Below are 21769 nucleotides of genomic sequence, written 5' to 3' on the forward strand. Positions count from 1 at the left end.
GTGCCCCCTAGCATAAATTAGGTAGCTTGGATGTCTGCTCAAATATGCAGCACAGCCAGTGGGTTGATTCAGAGCCCAGAACACCCTGCAGTTTCCATTGTGCTCCTCTGTGTGATGATTCCCTCCTGAGATGCTCCATATGAGGTGACTAAGCAGGTCTGAATGTGGTGGGCCTGTACTAAACCTGCACCACAGGGAATGCTCCCCGGGCCTTTGCAGATCAGTAATAGTCCTTATGCTCCAAGAGAAGCTAGGGCAGGGGCGGGCAATTATTTTGGGCAGAGGGCCGCTTACTGAGTTTCGGCAAGCCATCGAGGGCCTCATGACAGGCAGCCCAGGGGAGAGTACTTGCATCCCCATGGGCAGGTTAATTAGCCCTGGGGCAGTCTAACTGTTTCCATCACTCCATGATGCTAATTAGCCTGCCCCAAGTGATGCATGTCAATGGCTATCCTACTTCCAGCTTAGGAAGCAGCTCACCCAGAGCAGGGCAGCGTGCTTGAGGGCAGTGATTCCAGGGACTGCAAGTTTACTGTACAGATGTAGCCAAGCTGGACAGAGAGGAGTCATTTCTCCACATTGAAAAGCAGCCCACTGTGATGGGAGAGAGTCGCCAGCTGGTCAGCAATTAGCACGCATTGCACAGCAGTGTTGGAAGGGCACATTTTGCCACAATTCCTTGGGAAATATCTTTGCTTACAACAATAACCATGAGATCTTTATTGCACGTATGGAGAGGAGATTCTGAAGTCAGAAGACAAAAGCAATTCATCTCATGCACGGTTGACTCCACCAATCTGTTGTGAACCTTAAGCGACATCTAGACCGGTGGTTCTCAAGCTTCTTAGGCTCAAGGCACCCCTCATTAGGCTGAAGACACTTCCCAGAAATTCCACTTCCTAGTTTCCACTTATTTATTAACTACAGAAAAATAATAGAGCAATTCTTTCATTGAAAAGAACTCAGAAAGGCCACAGCAGGGCTGAATGTCTTTACCACTGTGGATTCCTATTTGAAATCTCTCTAGGTTTATCTTGTGAAGCACGTTTGCACACCTAACAGTGCTAACCCTGTGTGACACCCTGCAGCGCCCTTGAAAGGACCTCACGGTACTCTGGCTGAGAGTCACCGGTCTAGATGGCATCTGGTGTAGATGCTGTATGTACCAGCTCCAGCTCCAGTGCCCTTAAACACACTGCACAGCACCAAGCAGGGCGCTTCCGTGTTGTGCTTGGGTTGGGCTAATTAGCACCCTGAGTAACAGAACCAATTAGCCTCCCCGCCGGGTTCATTACAGCACCTGTGCAGACATGGCTAGAGGTAGAGAGGGATAGCCCGCCTTGAGCTGTCCAGCATGCTTGTTGGTGCTACTGCCGGCACAGCAAGTTTATTGAATAAACACGGCTTCAGTCTGAAAATGCTCTGCTGTAAACTCTTAGCTTTGCACTACAGAGAACGGGATTCTTATACCTGCAGTGTTTTAAAACCACCAGTTGAAGACCAAAACCCGATGTCCTCAGGTTTCCCAAGCTCCAGCTCCTTCATTAGTCAGCACTGTTCTTCAGGGAGTCATTTTTCACTCTTAATCCCTCTTTGCCCGTCGAAGCTCTATCTTGGAAAGCAGGAGCGGCTGCCAGAGGAAACGTGCTACCAAATGTAACGAATCAATGCCTACCTTTCCGTTCGGCAGAAGTCTCCGAATATCCACCCGATCTAAATGCCAGCCGGGATTAATCCCAGTGCCACTGTGCCCTATCCGTATCTTCTCGATAAAGTCGCCAACGTCCTCCAGCTGCAGAAACAAAAGTTACAGCAATAGGGGAAACAAAAGTTATATGAGCAATTGGGGGTGGCCTCAACTGTTTTATAGCTGCAGTCTAAAGGCACCGCTTCTGTAGCAAATTTCCCATTTCTACTCTGCTTAAAGGTCCTACAGGGGCAAATATTAACAAAGCTCTTGGTCCGCATCTTTGGAAGACAGGGCTTCCCACCCCCTCTGGTCTGAAATAAGAACGGAAATGCACCAAAAATAATCAGTTCAGTTTAGGCAACAGATTCACTGATGTGGGTTCAAAAGTCCATGTGCAGAGTTGCTCTAAAATGCATTTCTTTACACTTCTCCATGGCAATAAAAGCTGAGTTTCTCCACAGAAGTCGCAAGGTTACCGGAGCTGGAGTTATTTTTACCAGCTTTGTGCTAGACTGTTGATACACAATTATAAAAAGGGGAGGGAGGGTTTTGAGCTTAAAGCACAAGATGAAGAGCTGGGAAACACGTGTTTTCATTTTTGCTTTACCACAGAAACCAAGCGCCGCTCCGAGCAAGTCGCACAAAGCAACATCTTAAGAAGTGGCCACTTATCCGTGGTTCTCACTTTCTGGATGTCATCTAAGCCACTTATATCCCAAAAGAATGGCTTGCACTCAAATAATGAAACTGGGCTGGATTCACGTGTCTAGGTTACTTTGGTGCCAGCTAGTACATGAAAGCCAGCCTTTGAAAACAGAGGACCTAATGCCTGCTTTTCAAGTGGGATGGGCCAGCTTCACTAGTGCTTTGCCTTCACAAACTGAGCTGTTTCTCCACTCAGCTGGAGCACATTAGCAGAGAAGCAGAGCTCTTTGAACTCAAAGGGGCAGCAAACTGCTGGAGTGCCTCAGCAATGCCATTCAGCTGTTGGGTGCACTTAGAAATACCCCTGGACACATCACAAACCCTCATACTCACAGGAGAGTAAGGAATCTAACCCTGCAAAGCATCCAGCTTCTATTGCATCTTGTGGTTCAGGGTCCCAGCAGGATGGGGCCGAGGTGTAACTACTAGGGTCTGCACCCTGGCGGCAGAGGTTGGGTCTTGCACACACTTTAAGTAGGTGCCTAGGGGTTGATGCCCTTGCTGCCCACTCCTTGTGCTAATGGCATGGGGTTAGCAAGCATTATCTCTCATCCCTATATAAACAAGACTGTCACTTTCTCACTGGCCTGAGCATTAAAGTCCTCTAAATTCACCCCAAAATGTATGCCCTTATCCATGCTCATGCATGCACTTGTCTATTTGGATATAAAGGAACATGATGCAATTTCTTCTCTGCCCAACCTGAATAATCCTCCTCAAGTCAGGTGTGTGACACAGTAAGGAAGTGTCACATGACTGTAAAGAGGGCTGTTAAGGAAAAACTGTGTTTACTGCACTCTATAGGCATCTCTGAGAAAACACCACTGCTGACAGCATTTTCTTCAGTGCTTTCCGCAGAACACAAAACAGCGCCAACAATAAAAACACTAGAACAAAAAGGCAATTCTCCGCTTTTTATTTTCTAAAATCCCAGAACTACTTTCAAGGTCTATTGAGCTTCGAATTATGGCTCCTCACAAGTAGGTGATGAAAGAATATATTTTAGCTCTTTGCTGCTCTCCCCCTGGAAGAGGACCTGATCAAGAACAAATTAAATTTTGGAGGCCAGTTAATTTGCTGCTGCAAATCCACAGATCAAACCACATTTTCATTTGCTTCATCTGAGAAAAGCAGGAAGGTTTTTCCAGAGGGTTTTTCCAGAGGGACAAGTCAATTAGAAGGACAAGAAAAATAAAATAATACCCTATTCTAGTTGTATACACAGTAGTTAATGACAAAGGGTGTTAGGAACAAATCTGGGAAAAGCCCAACAAAGGTAAGTTCTGGTTTCTTAAGCTGTCACGTTGTGAATCTTTTCTGTCTCATGCCCCAGGAGAACATCTGGGACAGACAACATTTTGCCTTATGAAAAGACATTCATTAAAGGTGATATGATACTCTGGACTGTCAGTCTCTGTATTATATCCTGGGGATGAAGATATCAAATAGTACGCCAGAGAGCCAGAGCAGGACCTCTTCATCTTGTTCCTGCAGTATTTGCACATATATAAGCTCAGACTACACTGGACACAGCGGGAACAGGAACTGCTAAATCCAGTATTGCTTATGTAAGTGCAGAACTGGGTACATAATTAACTGATCTACCTGCATGAATATATTCCTTGATTCACTAAAGGTATGTGTCTGCAAGTACTTCAGGAACAATGTAATGAGGTCTTTTAAAAACTAAGTCCAATCTATTTAAAAAAATCATATATCCTATAATAATGTAATGAAGTTCTTTGAAAACTTGGTCCTATTTAAAAATCATATATCCTATAATAAGGTAATAATAGTCCCTACATCCAAATAGACAGGGGAAGAGACTGATAATAATGAGGCCATGATGTTACAACAAAGGTTTAGACCAGGGGTGCTCAAACTCCAGCCCATAGGCCAAATGCACCCTGCGGAGTCAATGGTATCCGGCCTATGGGGCTCCCCAGGGCTCGGGAAATTTGGCAGCAGGGGAGCAGTGGCAAGTAATACTGGCACCCTCCCACACTGCCAAATTCCCAAACCCTAAGCCCCACATGGTGGGTTGGGGCCAGGTCATGCCTCCTCCTCCGGCAGGGCTAGGTCAAGCCCCTTTCCCTGCCATGGGGCAGAGCTGCCTGCCTACCTCCCCCCTCTCCTTCTACTACCATAGCTGGATGGGGCCCCCAGATGTACTGGGCACTGCCTATCAGGCCCAAAGGGTAAAAAGGTTGAGCACTACTGGTTTAGACTATCCCTCCTAGATACACAGCTACATATTATGGCCCAACGGTGCAAAAGAGTCTTCTGAAACTGCACCCACAAAATGGTACGTGGAGATCTTACGCTCCTGTACGTAATTCCAGACCTTGCATCTGAAAGCCTCTGTGTGTCAGAGAGCAGTAAAGACATTTTAACCGGCAACAAGTGCTGGATGACTTTCCTGAAGACCAAAGTCCTTTCTTTATCCAAAAAACAGATGTGTCACATGAAATGGCAAACATGCAAGCTTCTACACAATGTCCTGCCCTCATGTCTTCACCCTACCCTGGAAGGATCAGCTAAGAGGGGTAAGGCTGCATGTCCATTCTGCTCCTGCCCACTTGCATGCGCCAGTGCTTAATGCGAGAGACCACACGATAAGCTTTGCTGGTAACAACTAGTTGCGGCTGAATGAGAACCGGCACCCTAGGATGAAAACCTTTCTGTCCCATTCCTAATATCTTCAGCTATGTAGTCTCAGAGCCCTTAGGCTTTCTGAGAAGCTATTGATTCATGTGAGAATCACCCTAGTGTAGCACACATCTTAAACAGATCAAAATAAAAAAGGTCTTTTCCAAAAAGGGTTATGACAACAGGGCAGCACACACTTGTTTCTGTAATGCTTCTCCATGAGATGAGTGCTTACCACAATCGGTAACGTAGGTCAATGTCTATTTTAGACAATCATGCGGCCCCTATTATTGTATATGAACATCAAACGCACAGTCTTTTAAATATATTGATCTTCATAACAGCCCTGTGATATGCCCTAAATTATTGCTCCAGAAAAACAGCAAACATCTTGGATTTTACCTCCACAATGAATTGGTTCACTGAGTTCCTCTCAAAGTACATCTTTCGCTCCCTCTTGTTGAGGCACAGGGACTTCCGTCGAGTGGAGATCCCGGTATTTCCATACAGAACAATGAAGACATCGGCATCAGTGCCAGCTCCAAAGATGTCACTGGTGTATACTGTGATCTCGTAAGGGACAACTAAGTCAAGCAGAGAAAAAACAATGAACTATGAGCAAAAGTCTAGGCCAGAGGTGGACAACCTGCGGCTCTGGAGCCACACGCGGCTCTTCAGGAGTTAATACGCAGCTCCTCGAATCTTTGCACAAGCGCACGGTGACCAGCTTCCATTTGGATTTCATTGGCTCTGTCAACAAGAATTTGGAAGCATTTGGATGCTGGTCACCATGTGCTTGTGCAAAGATTCGAGGAGCTGCGTATTAACTCCTGAAGAGCCGCGTGTGGCTCCAGAGCCGCAGGGTGGCCACCCCTGGTCTAGAAGGCTGCAAAAACCTACAACTCTTTTAGTAGGCAAAACAATCACACCTAGACTAGCAATGTTAAAGAGGATTGTTAGGCATTCGACACGTGGAAGCCATAAACAGCTAATTGTTACATCACATTGCAAGTTGTCGGGCCAGATTCCAATTCAGTTCTGTTGGGAGAGCTCTGGAGAGGTGCTATTTCTATGAGTGAAGCCAACAGTACCACTCTTCCTTGGAATCTGAGATCAGACTGATGTAGGAATCTGGTTCATTGCACTTCATCGCAGGAGTCCTAAAGTGAGAGAAATATCTGCTTTGCAAACTTATTGAAGCTTAGCTTCTATCTCCTTCTTCCACTGAGGGGTCTCTGGTGCCAGGGCTTTTCGCAGCCCGTGCACATTTCTACCAGAGCAAGTGGGTGTAAAATGCTACCAAATCCGAGTGGTGTATGGCTGAACAAGGTGCAGGGCAATGATGAGATAGGCCTTTTAATCCTTCTAGGGTCCTTCTACCTCATTGCTGTTCCCTTAGCCTGCCTGGTGCCTCTAACTCCCTGTTGTCTACATCTCTTCTCTGTCCCATGAGTCTCCTTTCCACTTTCTCGGTGATCTCAAGGGGGACTGATCCCAAGGATAAGGGGCTCGATGGCGACTCCAGAGACCTGGATTCTGTTCTTGGCTGTGCCACTGAACCGGTATATGACTTTGGCAAGTCCCTTTCCTCCCAGTGCCTCAGCTTCCACATGAAACCTGTTCTCTTTCATGCCGTGTTTCTGAGAAGTATGGATGAAAACTGCCAGGTAAGAGCTGTGCATTATTGTATTATCATTATTATTGGTTTCGATTGACATAAGGCCTTCCTTGAGCTCTATGGGGAGACAGTGTCTGTGTTGACTCTCACACTCCACTCTCAGCAAGAATTTGGCCCATCATTTCATCTGTCCCTTGGCTCTCATCACTGTCACCTTCTTCTCTTTACCTGCCCTATATGCATCAAGTCCCATTTCAACCATTCCTTCCCCCTCTTCTTATCTGCTCCTACTCCTTGGCTCTCCCACCGTGAAGCCGTTCCAACATTTGTTGCTGTTCTTTGTTACTCAGGTTGAGCTCAGCGTTTCTGTTCAGAACAGATGGAATGTTTCTTGCATCATTTCTGTTAGCGCTGGAGTAACTGTGATTAGGCATATCAGAGATAATCATTCATTAAATGTCTAAGCTTTCTAAACACAGATCTCTGGAGAACAGAGATGAAGAATTCTTTTTTTCTAGAGACAGACAGCCCAAAGCTACTTGATATTCTTGTTGACAGAGCCAATGAAACCTGTTGCCTTGTGCTGCATGTAAACTGAAATAGTTTCCTGCAATATGTTAAAAAAAATCCTGAAGACAAAAAAAGCCAAAACAAAAAATCACACGCTATGTGTTCTGAATTAAAAATGATTTGCTCTGCTCGAGTTCGCTATGCTTGTTCTTGTTACCTGAATATTAACATCAGCTTCGAACTGAATCAGCAAAGCAGCACTGTAACAAGGTCACAAGCAGCCCAACTTTCAGCTGTCAGACTCCCCTTTCATTTACATGGCACTTTTAAAGTTGTATACCCACAGGCATGATTTTAATTGGCATAACGATGGCCTGTTTTTGTCGTCCATGCTTTGTGAAATAATTTTGGCATAAGCCGTCATGAAAACAGATCAGATCATTTCAGTCACCTCCGGCAAACTGAAATTGCTGGGTTAACGGCTGGGAAGCTAGAATATTGTTAAGAGCACAAGGGGTGCATTTAAGTGGGGCGCTACCTGGGCTTAGTTTTAGCAATGTACAACACTTCTGCCAGGTGGACCTGATTACTGGTTCCAGATGCTGCATAAAGGCTGCTGACACAGATTAGCTCTGTATACATTGCACATAAAGGCACAGCATTCCACAAGCCCTTATGTCATGTAATACGCTAGAGCATTTAATGAACAATATAAGCAACTTATGCATCAAGGCGTCAATGCCACACCTGAAACACACTGGGAAACCATTGTGGAAAGCAAATGCAAGGTTTTGTGCACAACATTCATTCCCATGCGGAGGGCAGGCACAAGGGCTACACAGTAATGAGCTTCCACCTCTGCCCTGGGAGTGACTTCAGTGGAGGACGGGCACTGCAAGTTCACCACACCTGTCTATGTATTTATTCTTCCAAATGCAGGGTCAGCTCTGTCTTGCAACACACTAAACATGAGATGGTGGTAGGCAAGAAGCATCCCCATGTTTTACTGGGAAAATGCAACTGAGGGATGGCCAGAGCAGTGGCGATGATGGCATGAAGAGGATGGCATTAAAACAGGAAGATCAGCATATATTCCTGCATACAACATGCACCATTTTTGTCAAAAGCCAGCTGCAGAAAACTGGACTGCACATAATACGAGAAATATGGTAAGAAGGGGTCCTGCCACTTATCAAGCAAAAGCAAAAGCAAAATCTTCAGAGATCCATATATAGCAGAACAATGATCAAGCCCAGCCCCCTCATTGCTGCTACTCAGTTACTTACTGCAACGAATGATCTGGTTTTTTTTCATTTCAACTTTCAAAAACAAGGTAGGCATTACAGTCTGGGGCATGTCGTAAGCAAGAAAATAAGGTATTTTAGCTGCTGAAGGCTGGACGGCTTGCAGACAAGAGGGAGAGACTCTTGGCATGAAGCCGTGTATCACCTGCAGACACAGGGAGGGACTGTAGGAAGGATCTATGGTAGTTGCATGGTTCCTCACCACTCTCTGAGCACCTCACTACCTTTAACATACACCTCTTCCCAACAGTCCTGTGAGGAAGAAAAGTGCTATTGTCCTTATTATAAAAATTGAGAATTGAGACACAGGGACTGGTAAATAAATCACCTAAATGGGACTTCGGCTGAACATAGGTGCTTCAGTCGCTGTGGGTGTCACTGACCTTTTACAGAATACCCTGGTAGTACTTGGTCAGGAAGTAGGAGATCTGTGTCCTTGGCCCACCTCAGCTTGTGGGAATCCAAACTCGCATTTCCTACATCCCAGGAGAGCACCTTAATCCCCAGGCTCTAGAACAGGGGTGGCCAACATGCGAGACACATGCCATAAGTGGCACAGGCATCCTCTGTGTGGGGTGTGGCAGAATGGGGAAGGGGAAGGCAGCACAGCGGCAGATAGGGCAGGGAGAAGAAAGCAGAGATCAGGCAGGGGAAGGGGAGTGGCACCTGGAGAGGTGCAGGCCTTAATTTGTGGCACACCTGCCCAGAAAGTTGGCCCCGCTGATCTAGAAGAGCCTGGGTTGGGTTCCCTCCACCCCCTTATAGCAGCTGGGCCACAGGGCTGCCAAGAGCGCACAGGTCACAAGCCCAGGACTGCTTGTGCACTTCATATTCAACAGTCATTAGATTAAAAAAAAAAGAAATAATCCCGGAGAACGCAGACTGTCATCCAGGATTGCCTCTCCCAGCTGAGACTCTTGCATTCTTGCCTGCAGAGTAGCCTAGATGCAGCTAAGGGAGCGCAGCCTCCACAGGACCCTGACACTCCCGCTCCAATCCCTCTGTCTCTCCGTTCCCCCTTTCAGCACAGCCGAGAGGTAAGAGGACTGAAGTGGAAAGGCCCAGCTCCAGTGCCAGCAGGGACCCTGGCGGTTGGAAGGGGTCTGGAAGAGGAGTCATGTGCAATGGGCAAGCCCAGCTTTGGGGGGAGAGGTGCCAGCAGGACCTGAGGGGTTCCTTGTGTGGACCTGGCAGAGCCCTAGGACCTAGAGCAGGAACCAGCAGCTGGACAGCAGGCAGGTTGTCCACCCTCCCACTTAGACATAACCAGAAGAGAAACTCCAGAATAAACATTGCATTTCAAGCCGTGCTATTCTGGAGTGTTTCGGCCACTTTTAGAAGATTTCAAATTCTAAAATGTGCATGCAGCTGGCCCTTGGAAATATTTGAGTTGTTACATGTGTCCACATCCTACTATGCAAAGCAAAGGCAATAGCACCACCACCACTGCATGCCCTCAGAAGTGCATTCTGCACTCTGGATCCAAGAGGATGGAGAAGTGTCACATGAGGCCTTACTTCAGGGACCTGCCTGTCTGGAGAGAGGTACAACTTCAGATACACCCCAGTGCTTTGGGCATCCTTTTGGCTAGCTCTTAGGGGCTCCCTTAGCCACTTGGCTGTTTGACTTGGGAATGGACAGCCCCCTAAAGAAACTTAGAGACAAAGAAGAAACTTAGAAGGGCTCATGGACAGAGGAGGAAGTGGTTTCCCCATCCAGATAAATGCAGATGGCTTCCAACTGTCCTCTTATTAAGTGAGCACTGAACCATATTGGCAAAATGCCTCGCTACCCTGCAAAAACAAGCAAAAAAGGACCCAGGAGACCTTAGAGAATCAGTCCTTTACGTACATGGCACATATTCCCTCGTCTGCAGCGGTGCAGGGAAGATAATTCTCTCAGTGCGTCCATCATCCTCCAGTTTATCCAGCCAGCGACCACTAGGGAACATCAGGCATTTTCCAAGCGATGGGGCATCGATTTCCACCCATTCCAGAAACCATCCAGTGCAGTTACCTACAGGCAATTATAGTGAATAACGCATACCACCAGCAAAGAGCTTTACAGCTGATCACAAATTAATTATCCTCTTCAAAGTCTCTGTGAAATAAGGGTTATCGCCTTTTACAGATGGGGAGTTATACTAATCAAGGTACCAATTGCTGACTTTCCCAAAGTTCAGAGGCACTTATAGTTTCATAGTTGGTAGGGTCAGAAGGGACCTATTAGATCATCGAGTCCAACCCCGTGCCCTGGGCAGGAATGACTGCTGGGATCAGATAACCCCAGCCAGGTGTCTGTCCAATCTCCTTTTAAATACCTCCAAGGAAGGGGACAGCACCACCTCACTTGGAAGCTTATTCCATATTTTGGCAACCCTCACTGTAAAGAAAGGACCATGGTCAGAGCACGAGGGAATTTCTTTAGACAGGCAGCACCATATTCTGACTTCTAGACTCTCTCTCTTACCCTGAGCTCTTTTGCCAGAGTCTTAGACCAAAATTCTCAAAAGCAACTAGTAGTTTTAGGTATCTCAATTTTTGACTAATTAACAGGGTGGTCAGATCGACTAGCCACTCTTGAATACCCAGGTTATTTGTTTGAATGCCAGACCTGCATTTTATTATCTAGAAATCCCACTTGGAATCAGATCATTTGAAAGCTTATCCACCAGGAGCATATGCCCTGATTATGTAATGGAAGGTGCCGACAGTATTGAATGCTGCATCAGTACCTTCCCTTTCAGCCAGAAATATTTTAGATCTCTCTTCCCTCCTTCTGCTTCCTAGGACTGGCTTTATACAATCTCTTTAAAAGCTGCGGTGCTGAAAACCTCATAAACAACTTTCACCTTGCGTGCCCTCCATTGCGGTACTATATCTAACTCAAATCCTAGGCTCCCTGGGGCAGAAATCTGTCGGTCTGTTCCTAAAGCACCAGACACATTATGATTATAATGTCAAGGGTGGTAACAATTAGAGCATGAATAGTTTCAAATACAAGCACCTGGTGGAGCAAGAAAAGCTGTAGTATGCCATCCCGCCCTACCTTTATTGTCATGGCCAGTCTTTATTTTCTTCAAGTGTCCAAGGTCCACAGCTTCCAGTGTAAACTCATCAATCTGCCCTCGCTCAAATTTGTTCTTGTAAGTCTTTGAGGCCTTGAGGCTCATTATTCCTGTTTTATTTAAACAGAGTCATTGGTTGGTTGATAAAAACCAATCATTTGGGATGGTCAACAGGGCAGTAAGGGACATATCTAAAATAGCAATAACAGCCTTTCACAGCTTGAGAGTTGCATTCAAATCCATCCTCTCACTCAAAACTCTCACCTATGTCCAAAACCCTCAAACAAGTCACGTCACTCCTGATAGAGGAGCCATCAATCCTGCAGCCCCGGTGCTGTGCAAGTTGTGCTTTGGGTGCCATAAGGCAACTGGCCCTACATGCTTCTTGTTCGTCTCATTCGCAAACACTATAAATCACTACACACACAGTCAGCCCCAACACAGCTGTCTTGTCAACAGATCAAATGTGTTTGTGACATCCACGCTCCTGAGGAAGAGCTGGGTTTGTAGAGTGGGCGGACGTCTCATTGCAAGACAACCCCATGTACACTATTGCGGGTCCGCGATCTAATCTCTGCTGTCAACGACTCCGTTTCTAGTGTAAAGGAGCATACTTCTAATGAACAACACCGATTGATGGCAGTTGAGGGTCTGCTCCTTAATATTCATTTTTAAAAAGCGCTGAAAAAAAATTAACCTCCTATGTGTTCTGATGAGCAGCAGGTTTTCAGTGCAAATGTGAAATCCTATAAGAATAGATACGGTACTGAGGAAAACATAAGAAAACGGTCAATCATTGCAGTGGCTTATATCAACAGTGAGGATCACATACCTTTCAATCATAAAGCAGCTGTACTTGGTTCTCACCTGTGTCATCTTTTGTCCCATAGAGTATTATGAAGACATTGGCATCTGTCCCAGAATGCTTCCTGTCCCCGGTTTTGACTCTCACAATATACGTCGTCGATTTAGCTGTCAAACAACATATTTTGATTTGAGGGTGTGAACTCTGAGCAGCTATTCATTCTAGTACTTTTCTTGTTTCGTTGCACAAATGATTTGTTGGGTTTCCTCTCTGCCCTTCTTCATACTGAGAAAGCTCTGAGAGTAATTCCTGTTATTTGCAGTGATGCTTACTGGGGTGAAACAGGACTGTTGGGAAGTATGATCCTCTGCTCTGTCATCCACTAATGCTTTCTTCATCTCTGCAGAAGAGAGGTGCTCAGACTTCCTATTAGCTTTGTGGGGGCACATCTAGACGTTCATTAATGAGATTTAGATAATGCACATTAAACTGAGTATCTCCATTGTGAGATACCAGAAAAAGGTGCATTAGCCTATTTTAATGTGCATTAGCTAAAGATCATGGTTTTTTCAGATGCTTTAATGAGCATTAAATCGGCACATGTAGCTGCACCCTGGGAGTCCCAGTTTTTTTCTAACTACTGCTTCTTTCTGTAGTCTAAAACACTTTATTCTTTTATTCTGATAGCACCATTGTGTGTATGTGTATGCATGTTCTCACATGTATAAAACAGATGTGAATAGTGGCGCTTACATTTTTGTGTGTGCGTGCATGTGCAAACACACACATGCACATACATAGATTAGCCCTTCTCAGTATCATCGTTAGAGTCTTTCCCAGCACTAGCGCCAGCACCTGAAAACTACAGCAAAGCTCATGCAAAGTATGGGAATATCTACAGTTCCCCAAACTACAAAGTTATAGGCCAGGATTTTCAAGACTGAGCCCCTAAAGTTAGACTCGCAATATGAAACCAGGGCTGTGGATCTTATTCTATTAACTGGGTTAGCTTTTGTGACCCCTTTGTTCCAATGGGTTCTTTGCTTATTTGCCTCTCCCAGTATCTCCACCCTCATCCCAGTATCTCCACACTCATCCCCTCCTCCCTTGCCACCTTTTATGTTCAAATTACACATTCCCCTTCATACACTGAGCGATGCGTGTCCTTTCACAGCATCTGATAAAGCAAGCGTGAGCTCACGAAAGCCTGTGCTCTCTCTAGATCTTATTTAGTTGGCCTGTAAGGTGCATATCTACCCCTGCTTTCTGGCTTCATTACTGAGTGGTCAGTGCTGGAAATCAAACACAACAGAAGCAAGGTTGTTTTGGAAAAATAATACAACAGGGCACCACATTCAACAAGAGTGGGTGTCTACCTTTGATGGCAACAATCACTGATATTCCTGGTCAGCTCCATGATCAAACCTTTGCCTATTGCTATTCCATGCTACAACGTGGCTACAATATATTGCTTCAATCTGCAAGATAATTGAAGTGCATGGGAGATGAGGGGGTCTCAGACTCCTCTTAGGCCAGTATACATCTTGCTATTTTCTCATACCTGACCCAGGAGCTGAATTTTTGTTGCTCTAATGAACCCTCTAATTGCTAATGCTCTTTGCACTATTAATAAGATGAATTGTTTTTAATTACTTATCAGACGAAATAAAAAGACAGACCTTTCTGCTCCAGGCCCAATGATGTAGGAGACTGGTCTTCGCTGCTCACATCTTTCTTTACAAACGCTTCAGCCACTGGAACCAGTTCCCTTACAATCTGCCCATCGTCTTCCTCAACTGCCAACCACCGCTGGCATGGGAAATAATACCTACAAGAACAACAGCAGTGCCCTGCACTTACACAGGACTTCTCTTCAGAGCATTTCATAGGCATGAGGAAAAGCAATTAGCAAAAGGAAGAAGCTGGTGTGGACTTCACTCAAGCTCAGATGTTAAGGTCCACTGACTAAGGCCAACCTCTCAGTCCTACCCAACTCCTCTTGGTTTCGCATCTCAGTGGCAGGTATGCTACCAGAGACATAATCCACCTCCCATCCAGCTACAAGACATATTTGGCCCCATTGCAGCCCGTGGAGCTTCTCACATGCCCATAGTTAAGCATGTATCTCAGAGCTACGATCAATGGGCAACTCAAGTTTTACTCAGCCATTTCCCTCTGAAATTAGTGGGAGTTTGCCAGATCAGCACCTTTGGATCAGGCTCATAGTTTTGATTTGTCCCTTGTATATTAATAGCAAGCCACAAGCGGGCAACAAGCTTCCGAGGAAAGCTCATAGAAGGAGGCCCGTAAGTGGAGGAGAGCTTGCATCAGACTTTTCTGAATGGAGGTTGGTTCTCCTGGAAATAAAAAAGGTGGGTTCAGTTTCCAAACTCTTCCACAAACTCCACTCTAATCCCAAGAGACCTGGGGGATTTGCCAGCCCTATCAGCACAGAAGACTTGTCCTCATGATGACTCTAGCTTTGCTATTCCCCCTGTCAGCCTGAGTCCATAATAGCTGGGTGCTGAAGGTCCCTCACCTTGGCAACTTCCCTAAGGCACTCTCATGATGTTGGGGGGTCACAGAAAAGGAAACAGTCTGGAGCTATGCTACCTTTTCAGTGGAGCTGTGTATGGGTGATGGTAACAAGAACCGATATACATCCTTCAGGGACGTCTCTAGATCCCCACTCTGCTCCACACACAGAGTCAGGGATCCTTTGCACAGGATCCTAGAGCAGTCCCTAATCGCCAAGCTGTGAGCACCAGTATTTTAGGTTTCCAGGATGATTCTCCAGACTGGCTGAGCTGATTATGAAACTACAATTGTTACATCCTTCTGCCTTTTTATACTTTAAAGCCTCTGTGTTTTTCTGATCAGAAAAGCATATCCCATCTTCCAGTCAGGTTAACTGAATGCAACAAATTAACTCACGTGGTGCTTTCATTGAGATCGACAACCTCCACCCTCTCCAAGTACCAGCTTGGGTTTGTACCAGAGTTGTCGTGACGGATCCGGATTTTTTTCAATGGTCCCAAATCGATGGCCTTGATAGTGAATATATCCTCCTGCCAACATAGAAGCAGAATGAGATGAGCGTGTTTCACACACAAGTATTGAGGGGGGCAGGGCTCTGGACAGGGAACTCATTTCTGCTAGGAAAATGCAAAGTCTGTCTGGCTCTCTCCAGAAGATACTAATCTTATTCCTGGATAAGTTTATGGCAGGAGTGGTAGGACAGGATAAGCAGTTGTGGCTTGGCAAGCAGTAGTCATGTTTGCACCCCGGGGTTGGGGTATACAGGTAGCTCCTGTAATAAGGAAGGTATCTGATAATCGCATGCTTCAGGGATGCTGGGCACTGGTTGTGAATGCTACTGCCTGCCTTCTGTGGGGGAACAGTGCTTTTGCCTGTACAACAAAGGCTGGAGGTTTCTGAGCGGGGTATGCTGATGCTCCTGCTGGTACGGAGAAGACCCAGAGAGACTTGGCTAAGGGGTTTAGCTCTTCTGTTCAGGGTCATGCTGATACCCACATTTAGGGTCAGGAAGATATTTTTCCTCTGTATCAGACTGGCACAGACTGGGGGGTGGGAGGGACGTCTGCTTTCCTCTGCAGTGTGGGGCACAGGCTTTTTTCTAGGATCTTCTGATAAATATTAACCAAGTACTCCCATGAAATTGCTATGGCAAGGCATCAGGCAGTGCCCTCATCTCCCCTGCTCTTACTAATGATCTGCTATGGAGCCGTGTTGGTGTTTGTGGTATTGTGCCTTGTAGATTCCCCGGGTTAACAATTGCCTACAAATGCAAGGGACTGGATTCAGTGGCCCAGGAGGTCCTTTCCAATCCCGTGTTCCTATGTTGCTACTGCTACCACCTTTTACTTGTCCCTTGTAATTCTTATTTTTTCAGGGTCAAAGCTTTCTTCCCTTATTAAAATCCACATTGTACTTTGGCATTTGGGACAAGATGCAAAGGCTATTTAAGTCGGTGGAAAGGTTCCTACGGAATCGTTGGTTCAGATCACTGAAGCGTTTCCCCTCGTGTCATTCACGACAGCCGTGGAGTTCACCCATTAACAGCATTACTTTGACAACGCAAGCCTTGTACACCATTTTTTTTTAAGCCTTCATGAAATTAGTTTCTTGGTAAAGTTTGGGTTCATCTTCCCACCAAAGCAGAAGGTATTATGTCTATTACTTTGAATTCCTCCCACTTACTAAAGAACGATGCTCTCATTACCATTTGACTGGAGCCGAGCTAATAAATCATTTTGTAATAATATGACAAATTCAACCTCTTCTTCTATGCGCAAGCTGTCCACAACCAGATTACTGTTCTCTCAATCTTTTTCAGCACTCAAAGTTATTCCTTGAACAATTCTGCCCTGTCATGGTTATTATGTTGCTAGCTCATGAACAATTTGTTGCGAGGATTCAATTTACAATCCACATTGTTGAATTGTAACTGAGCATAAAGGTAGCATGGTGTTGTTTTCATCCCCTGATTGGATGAGTGCTACTTTTGGAATCCACTTTGAAGTGCAGTTACATCCTAATATTCATGTCATATTTGTGGCTTTCAGGAATTTTTGCCAGTAACCTCAATTACCAGAACATTTCCAGGAACCAAATGCAATGTGGGGCTGACATGTAGGAGAGGCAAATTCAGGGGTTTTTTTCCAAGTGAATATTCCCTGCAACATGTTTTGCAGGGAAATTCCCTGCCAATCCCACCCAGTGATTTTTGTGTTTAAGATACAGAAGTGACATTTCCAAATATTTCATTCAAGGAGGCTTACTGGGAAGAGGGAGTAATGCACAACCACCTGCCCGTGATAGAGAACAGAGGCTTATGCCAGCCTTTTGTTTGCCTGAGTGCATGCATTACCTGGCCCTTCTCAAACTTGTTCATGTTATTGGATCTTTTCAGATGACGCTCCCCGGTATCACCTTTTTCTTCACCATATATGTCCACGTAGACATTAGCATCAGTCCCAGCTCCCCATACAGTCCCAGTGAAGACATGGACTTCATAAGAATTCTCTGTATGGGACGTTGCAGAGAAGACAGAACATTGGAGTTACACAGTAGGTCAGTGCTGTCATAGCCAGTTCCATTAATCCATGTATTTGGGGGGAATAAAGGTTCACCACATATCAGGCCATAGGGGAAAAAATTATCCTAATCTCCTTCTCTTAGAAATTTGTTTCGACCCCTGAGCGTGACAGCTTCTCTCTCATTTTTGTCCTGCCTAATTTAAAGACAGCCATTCTCACCTCCCTATAAAAGTAGATTTTTTTTAACACTTTACTAAACCTGTGGCCTCAAAGAGGTCTTGAAGCAATGACTTCCACAGGTTCATTACACACTGTAGGAAAACATATTTCATCTGACCATTAATAACGTCTTAGTGTTTTGGTGGGAGTGGTATCTGACACCATCACCGGGTGAAATTACACATTACACTTAGATCATATTAAGAGCACCTAAAACATGAATGATCACACTCTGAAGCTTATTAACTAGTACTAAGTGCCCTTTAGGTGATTTAAAGTTATGCCACTTTGGGCCAGGATTATATTTGATCTGTGCTGCTGAGCTTGAGTTAAATTAATTTGTGGGTGTTCCCCTGAGATAAAACCACCAATTTGTATTCCTCCAGTATCCCAGGAGGCACAGCACACAGGTGGACTAGCTATCATTCAGGATTCTGCAGCCCTGGACTGACATCTGGGAACAGCAGGACAACAAGTGGGTGGGGATGGGGTGATGGGGAGGGAGGAAAAAGGAGTAAGCAGGGGGAAGAGGATCCAGGGGGAGTGGGGCATGGGAAAGGGTAGGGGGGCAAGACTGGAGGGAGGAATCAGGATGGGGTAGAGAAAAGAGGGAAGTGGGAGGGTGGGGACCTGCTGCCCACTCTGGCCCCCAAAATCCCCAGACCCCAAATTACTCTTTCCACTCCCAGATCAGTCCTCTGTCATCCCAATTGCCTCCTCTGCCCTGCATCGGCCCATCTACCTCTGGATCATTGTCCTGCTGCTCCGATCAGCTCAAGAGTGGCAGAGGTGCCAGTGGGGAGGTTTCCCCCTCCCTGCCTACTCTTGGGGTCCTTACAGACCATGCCACCCCTCCACACTCAGATCCAGCCCCTGCCAGGTGATACAACTGAAGGGGAGGAAAAAGAGAAGGGGACAGAGGGAGCAAGGTGCTTCCAGAAAGCTGTGGGGCCTGGGGGAGGCTGGATTTGGGTGCAGGGAGCCCGGAAGCAGGCAGGGAAGGTGATCCCCCTGCTCTGCTGCCACTGCAGCTGCTATCAGGCTGATTATGGTGGCAAGCCAGTGATTTGGGGTGGCAAGGCAATGATTTTGGAGGTGGAGGGGGTGATCCAAGTCACCTTCTCCCCCTCTTCCCATGGCCTATGCTGTGACTAGACAGCCGGTGAGCAGGAAAGGCATGGAGTGGACTTGCAGCCCCTAATCATGCCCCTGCTTGCCAGCCCTCTATTGGCATGTCTGAGCAGTGCACATTAGAGCGGGTATTAACCCCGAACATGTGACTGATCACTACCATTAATTAACCTTAATGCAGACTAACAGTGTTCAGAATTAGCACTTGCTAACTCTAATGTGTAATCTCACCCACTGTCTGCTATCCGACCATAACCAACCATACTCAAAAGGTCTGACACACAAACATTTCCTTTCTGATGTTTACCCTCAAGTTCAGATCCTTCCTCTGGTACCAGCTCCACAACTATCTCCTTATCCCCTTCATCTTTAGCCAGCCAGCGCTGGGCCACAAAGTTATAGACTTCCATTTCTTCTTCTGGCACAGACTCCTCGTCTTCTTCCTCACCAGATTTCTTTTTTTTCTTCCTTTTCCACTCATTATCCTGAACCTTTTTTACCATCCGTTTAATTGTGACATTCTCCAGGTACCAGCCATCCCCAATGCCCTTCGCATCATGACCAATTCGTATCTTGTAGATCGAGCCAATCTCCGCAGCCTCTACCTGCCACCAAAGAAAAAAATCTCAAACATAGGTAGTGTGAACTGGTAGCAGCCCTAAGTCTGACCAAATTCTGTCTATTTGATGGTACTATTAGAGGCAAGTCTTGCTCTTTGGGTACAAAAAGGTGCCACATTTGTCTCACGTGAACACATTTTATCCTGGGAAAAAGTGCAATCATTCAGACATCCAAGTCTGCTGTCCCACGATAAAACCGAAAAAGGTTCATGGGGTAATAAGTACCAACAATTTATCCTGAGATATCACAAAGTGCTTCTGAACAATTATCCTGGGATTGCATGACTGATTCTTAGAATAGGATCTAGCCCCAAGTGTCTCTTCAATTAAGCTTTGCACTTAATTATAGTTTCATAGTTTCATAGTGCTTAGGGTCAGAAGGGACCTAAACAGATCATCAGGTCTGGCCCCCTGCCCCGGGCAGAAATGAGTGCCGGGGTCATTACACCACAGCCAAATATCTGTCCAGCCTCCTCTTGAAGACCCCCAAGGTAAGAGGGAGCACCACCTCACTTGAGAGCCCATTCCAGAGCCTGGCAGCCCTAACTGTACAGTAATGTCTCCTGATGTCCCGCCTGAACTTTTTCTCTAACAATTTGTGGCCATTATTCCTAGTAACCCCGGGTGGTGCCCAGGGGAACAGAGCCTCCCCCAATTCCCGCTAGTCCCCTCTGATGGGTTTGTAAATGGCCACCAGATCCCCTCTCAGCCTTCTCTTGCGGAGGCTGAATAGATTCAGGTCCTTCATCCTCTCTTTGTAAGGCCTGGCCTGCTGTCCCCTGACCATGTGAGTGGCCCTCCTCTGGACCCTCTCAATGCTAGCCACATCCCTCTTGAAGTCTGGCACCCAGAACTGGACACAGTACTCCAACTGCAGCCTGACCAACGCTGCATAGAGGGGGAGGATCACCTCCCTGGCCCTGCTTGTGATGCATCTGTAGATGCACAACAAGGTGCAGTTAGTCTTACTGACTGCTTCCTCGCATTGGAGGCTCATGTCCATCCTGGAGTCAACAATGACTCCAAGATCCCTTTCTGCACCGTGTTGGCAAGAAGGGTGTTCCCCAGCCTGTAGGTGAGCTGCTGGTTCCTTCTCCCTTGATACAGTACCCTGCACTCGTGTGCGTTGAATTCCATCCTATTCTCATCTGCACATCCCATCTCTCATCTCATTACATTAGCATTTTAAAGGACTATTATTAGTCCAATTTCATATCTATGCAAACTAAGTACTCGGGAGAAAAGTAGCAGTGCATTCAGTTGCTCACTAAACCCTGATTAGAAAGGCAATGCCTATACACACCAATCCCAGAATATTTCTGTTCCAGGAGAAACACAGGCACAATTTTCCAGGGATAAAGGCAACATCTTGAAGACCTGGGGGGTCGGACTCGATGATCTATTGAGGTCCCTTCCGACCCTAACATCTATGAATCTGTTCCTAGCCTCTGTGTCATAACATAAGGAGACTCAGTGGGGTGTGACCCCGAGCAAAGATTCTGAGTATCAGTATAAGCAGCCTTAATGAGGTGCAAACAGCTGACCTCAGGCTGCTCCACATGAATTAGCAAGCATGCTTAAATCAGCCAGGGTGGTGCCTTTAATATGGAGAGCAAAGGGATTTGGGTAATGACAGGCATCATTGACACAATTTAAAAGGCCAACCTTCTTTACCTGGAGATGTCACTGTACTTAAAAATCAACACAAACCCAAAACAGTAACCTCACCATGGCCTCAACCAACAGATGTGAAGATACAGAAATTCTGTTCAGCTAAATCCCTCCTCTGGCCTATACTCCCCATGGTTGGGGATTCCAGTTCACTCCCTCTTCTAAACAGCTGGGTAGTGCATGCACATTCAATCTCATCTCAGCAAGGTGAGTAACTCTCATGGTCACACAGACCATCTGGGGTAGAAATAGGTGCTGAATTCAGATCTACTGAGTTCCAGTCTCCTCACCAGCTTTACCTCCATGCTGCTGTGAAACTGCTGTGCTTTGCATTGCATGGACTTGCAAGCTCCTTGGGATGTGGATTCTGGTTTTTTTTCAAGCAGTTAAAACACCACAAGTGTGGCTCCCCTTATGCATGACAGCAATGCAATATGGTTCGCATTTCCAAATTTGGGCCTGCAAAGTCACAGCAAGTGGGCTCAAAAGAGTCCGTGCTAGATGATACCATTCCTTGTTGCAGCTCAGCCCTGACTCTTCTCCCCCCTCCCATGGCCTGATGTGCCAGTAGTATTCCCTTGCATTTCATGGGTAGCAACTAAACAGAATAGACAAGAAGGAAGGGCAAGGAGAGCAATTTTGTAGGCTGGATTTACATCTTCTTCTACAGTGTAAAAATAGCAAAATCAAGCTGTATGAAGTGCAAAAGTCAAACAAGCA

The 21769-nt window shown here is 46.0% G+C and overlaps 1 protein-coding gene across 1 annotated transcript in view; it reads right to left on the reverse strand.

The window, feature by feature from the left end:
• Nucleotides 1–21769, reverse strand: part of LOXHD1 (lipoxygenase homology domains 1) — a 194840-nt gene that overhangs the window by 83959 nt on the left and 89112 nt on the right. Inside the window, exons 19-27 of the mRNA XM_006034862.2 lie at nt 19066–19363; nt 17240–17394; nt 15283–15416; nt 14028–14176; nt 12411–12515; nt 11525–11653; nt 10328–10492; nt 5447–5628; nt 1676–1792 (exon numbers count right to left, since the gene is read on the reverse strand). Coding sequence (XP_006034924.1) covers nt 1676–1792; nt 5447–5628; nt 10328–10492; nt 11525–11653; nt 12411–12515; nt 14028–14176; nt 15283–15416; nt 17240–17394; nt 19066–19363 — 1434 coding nt within the window. The remainder of the gene's footprint in view (nt 1–1675; nt 1793–5446; nt 5629–10327; nt 10493–11524; nt 11654–12410; nt 12516–14027; nt 14177–15282; nt 15417–17239; nt 17395–19065; nt 19364–21769) is intronic.

The sequence above is a fragment of the Alligator sinensis genome, unplaced genomic scaffold, assembly GCF_000455745.1.
Source record: "Alligator sinensis unplaced genomic scaffold, ASM45574v1 scaffold518_2, whole genome shotgun sequence".
NCBI lineage: Eukaryota > Metazoa > Chordata > Crocodylia > Alligatoridae > Alligator > Alligator sinensis.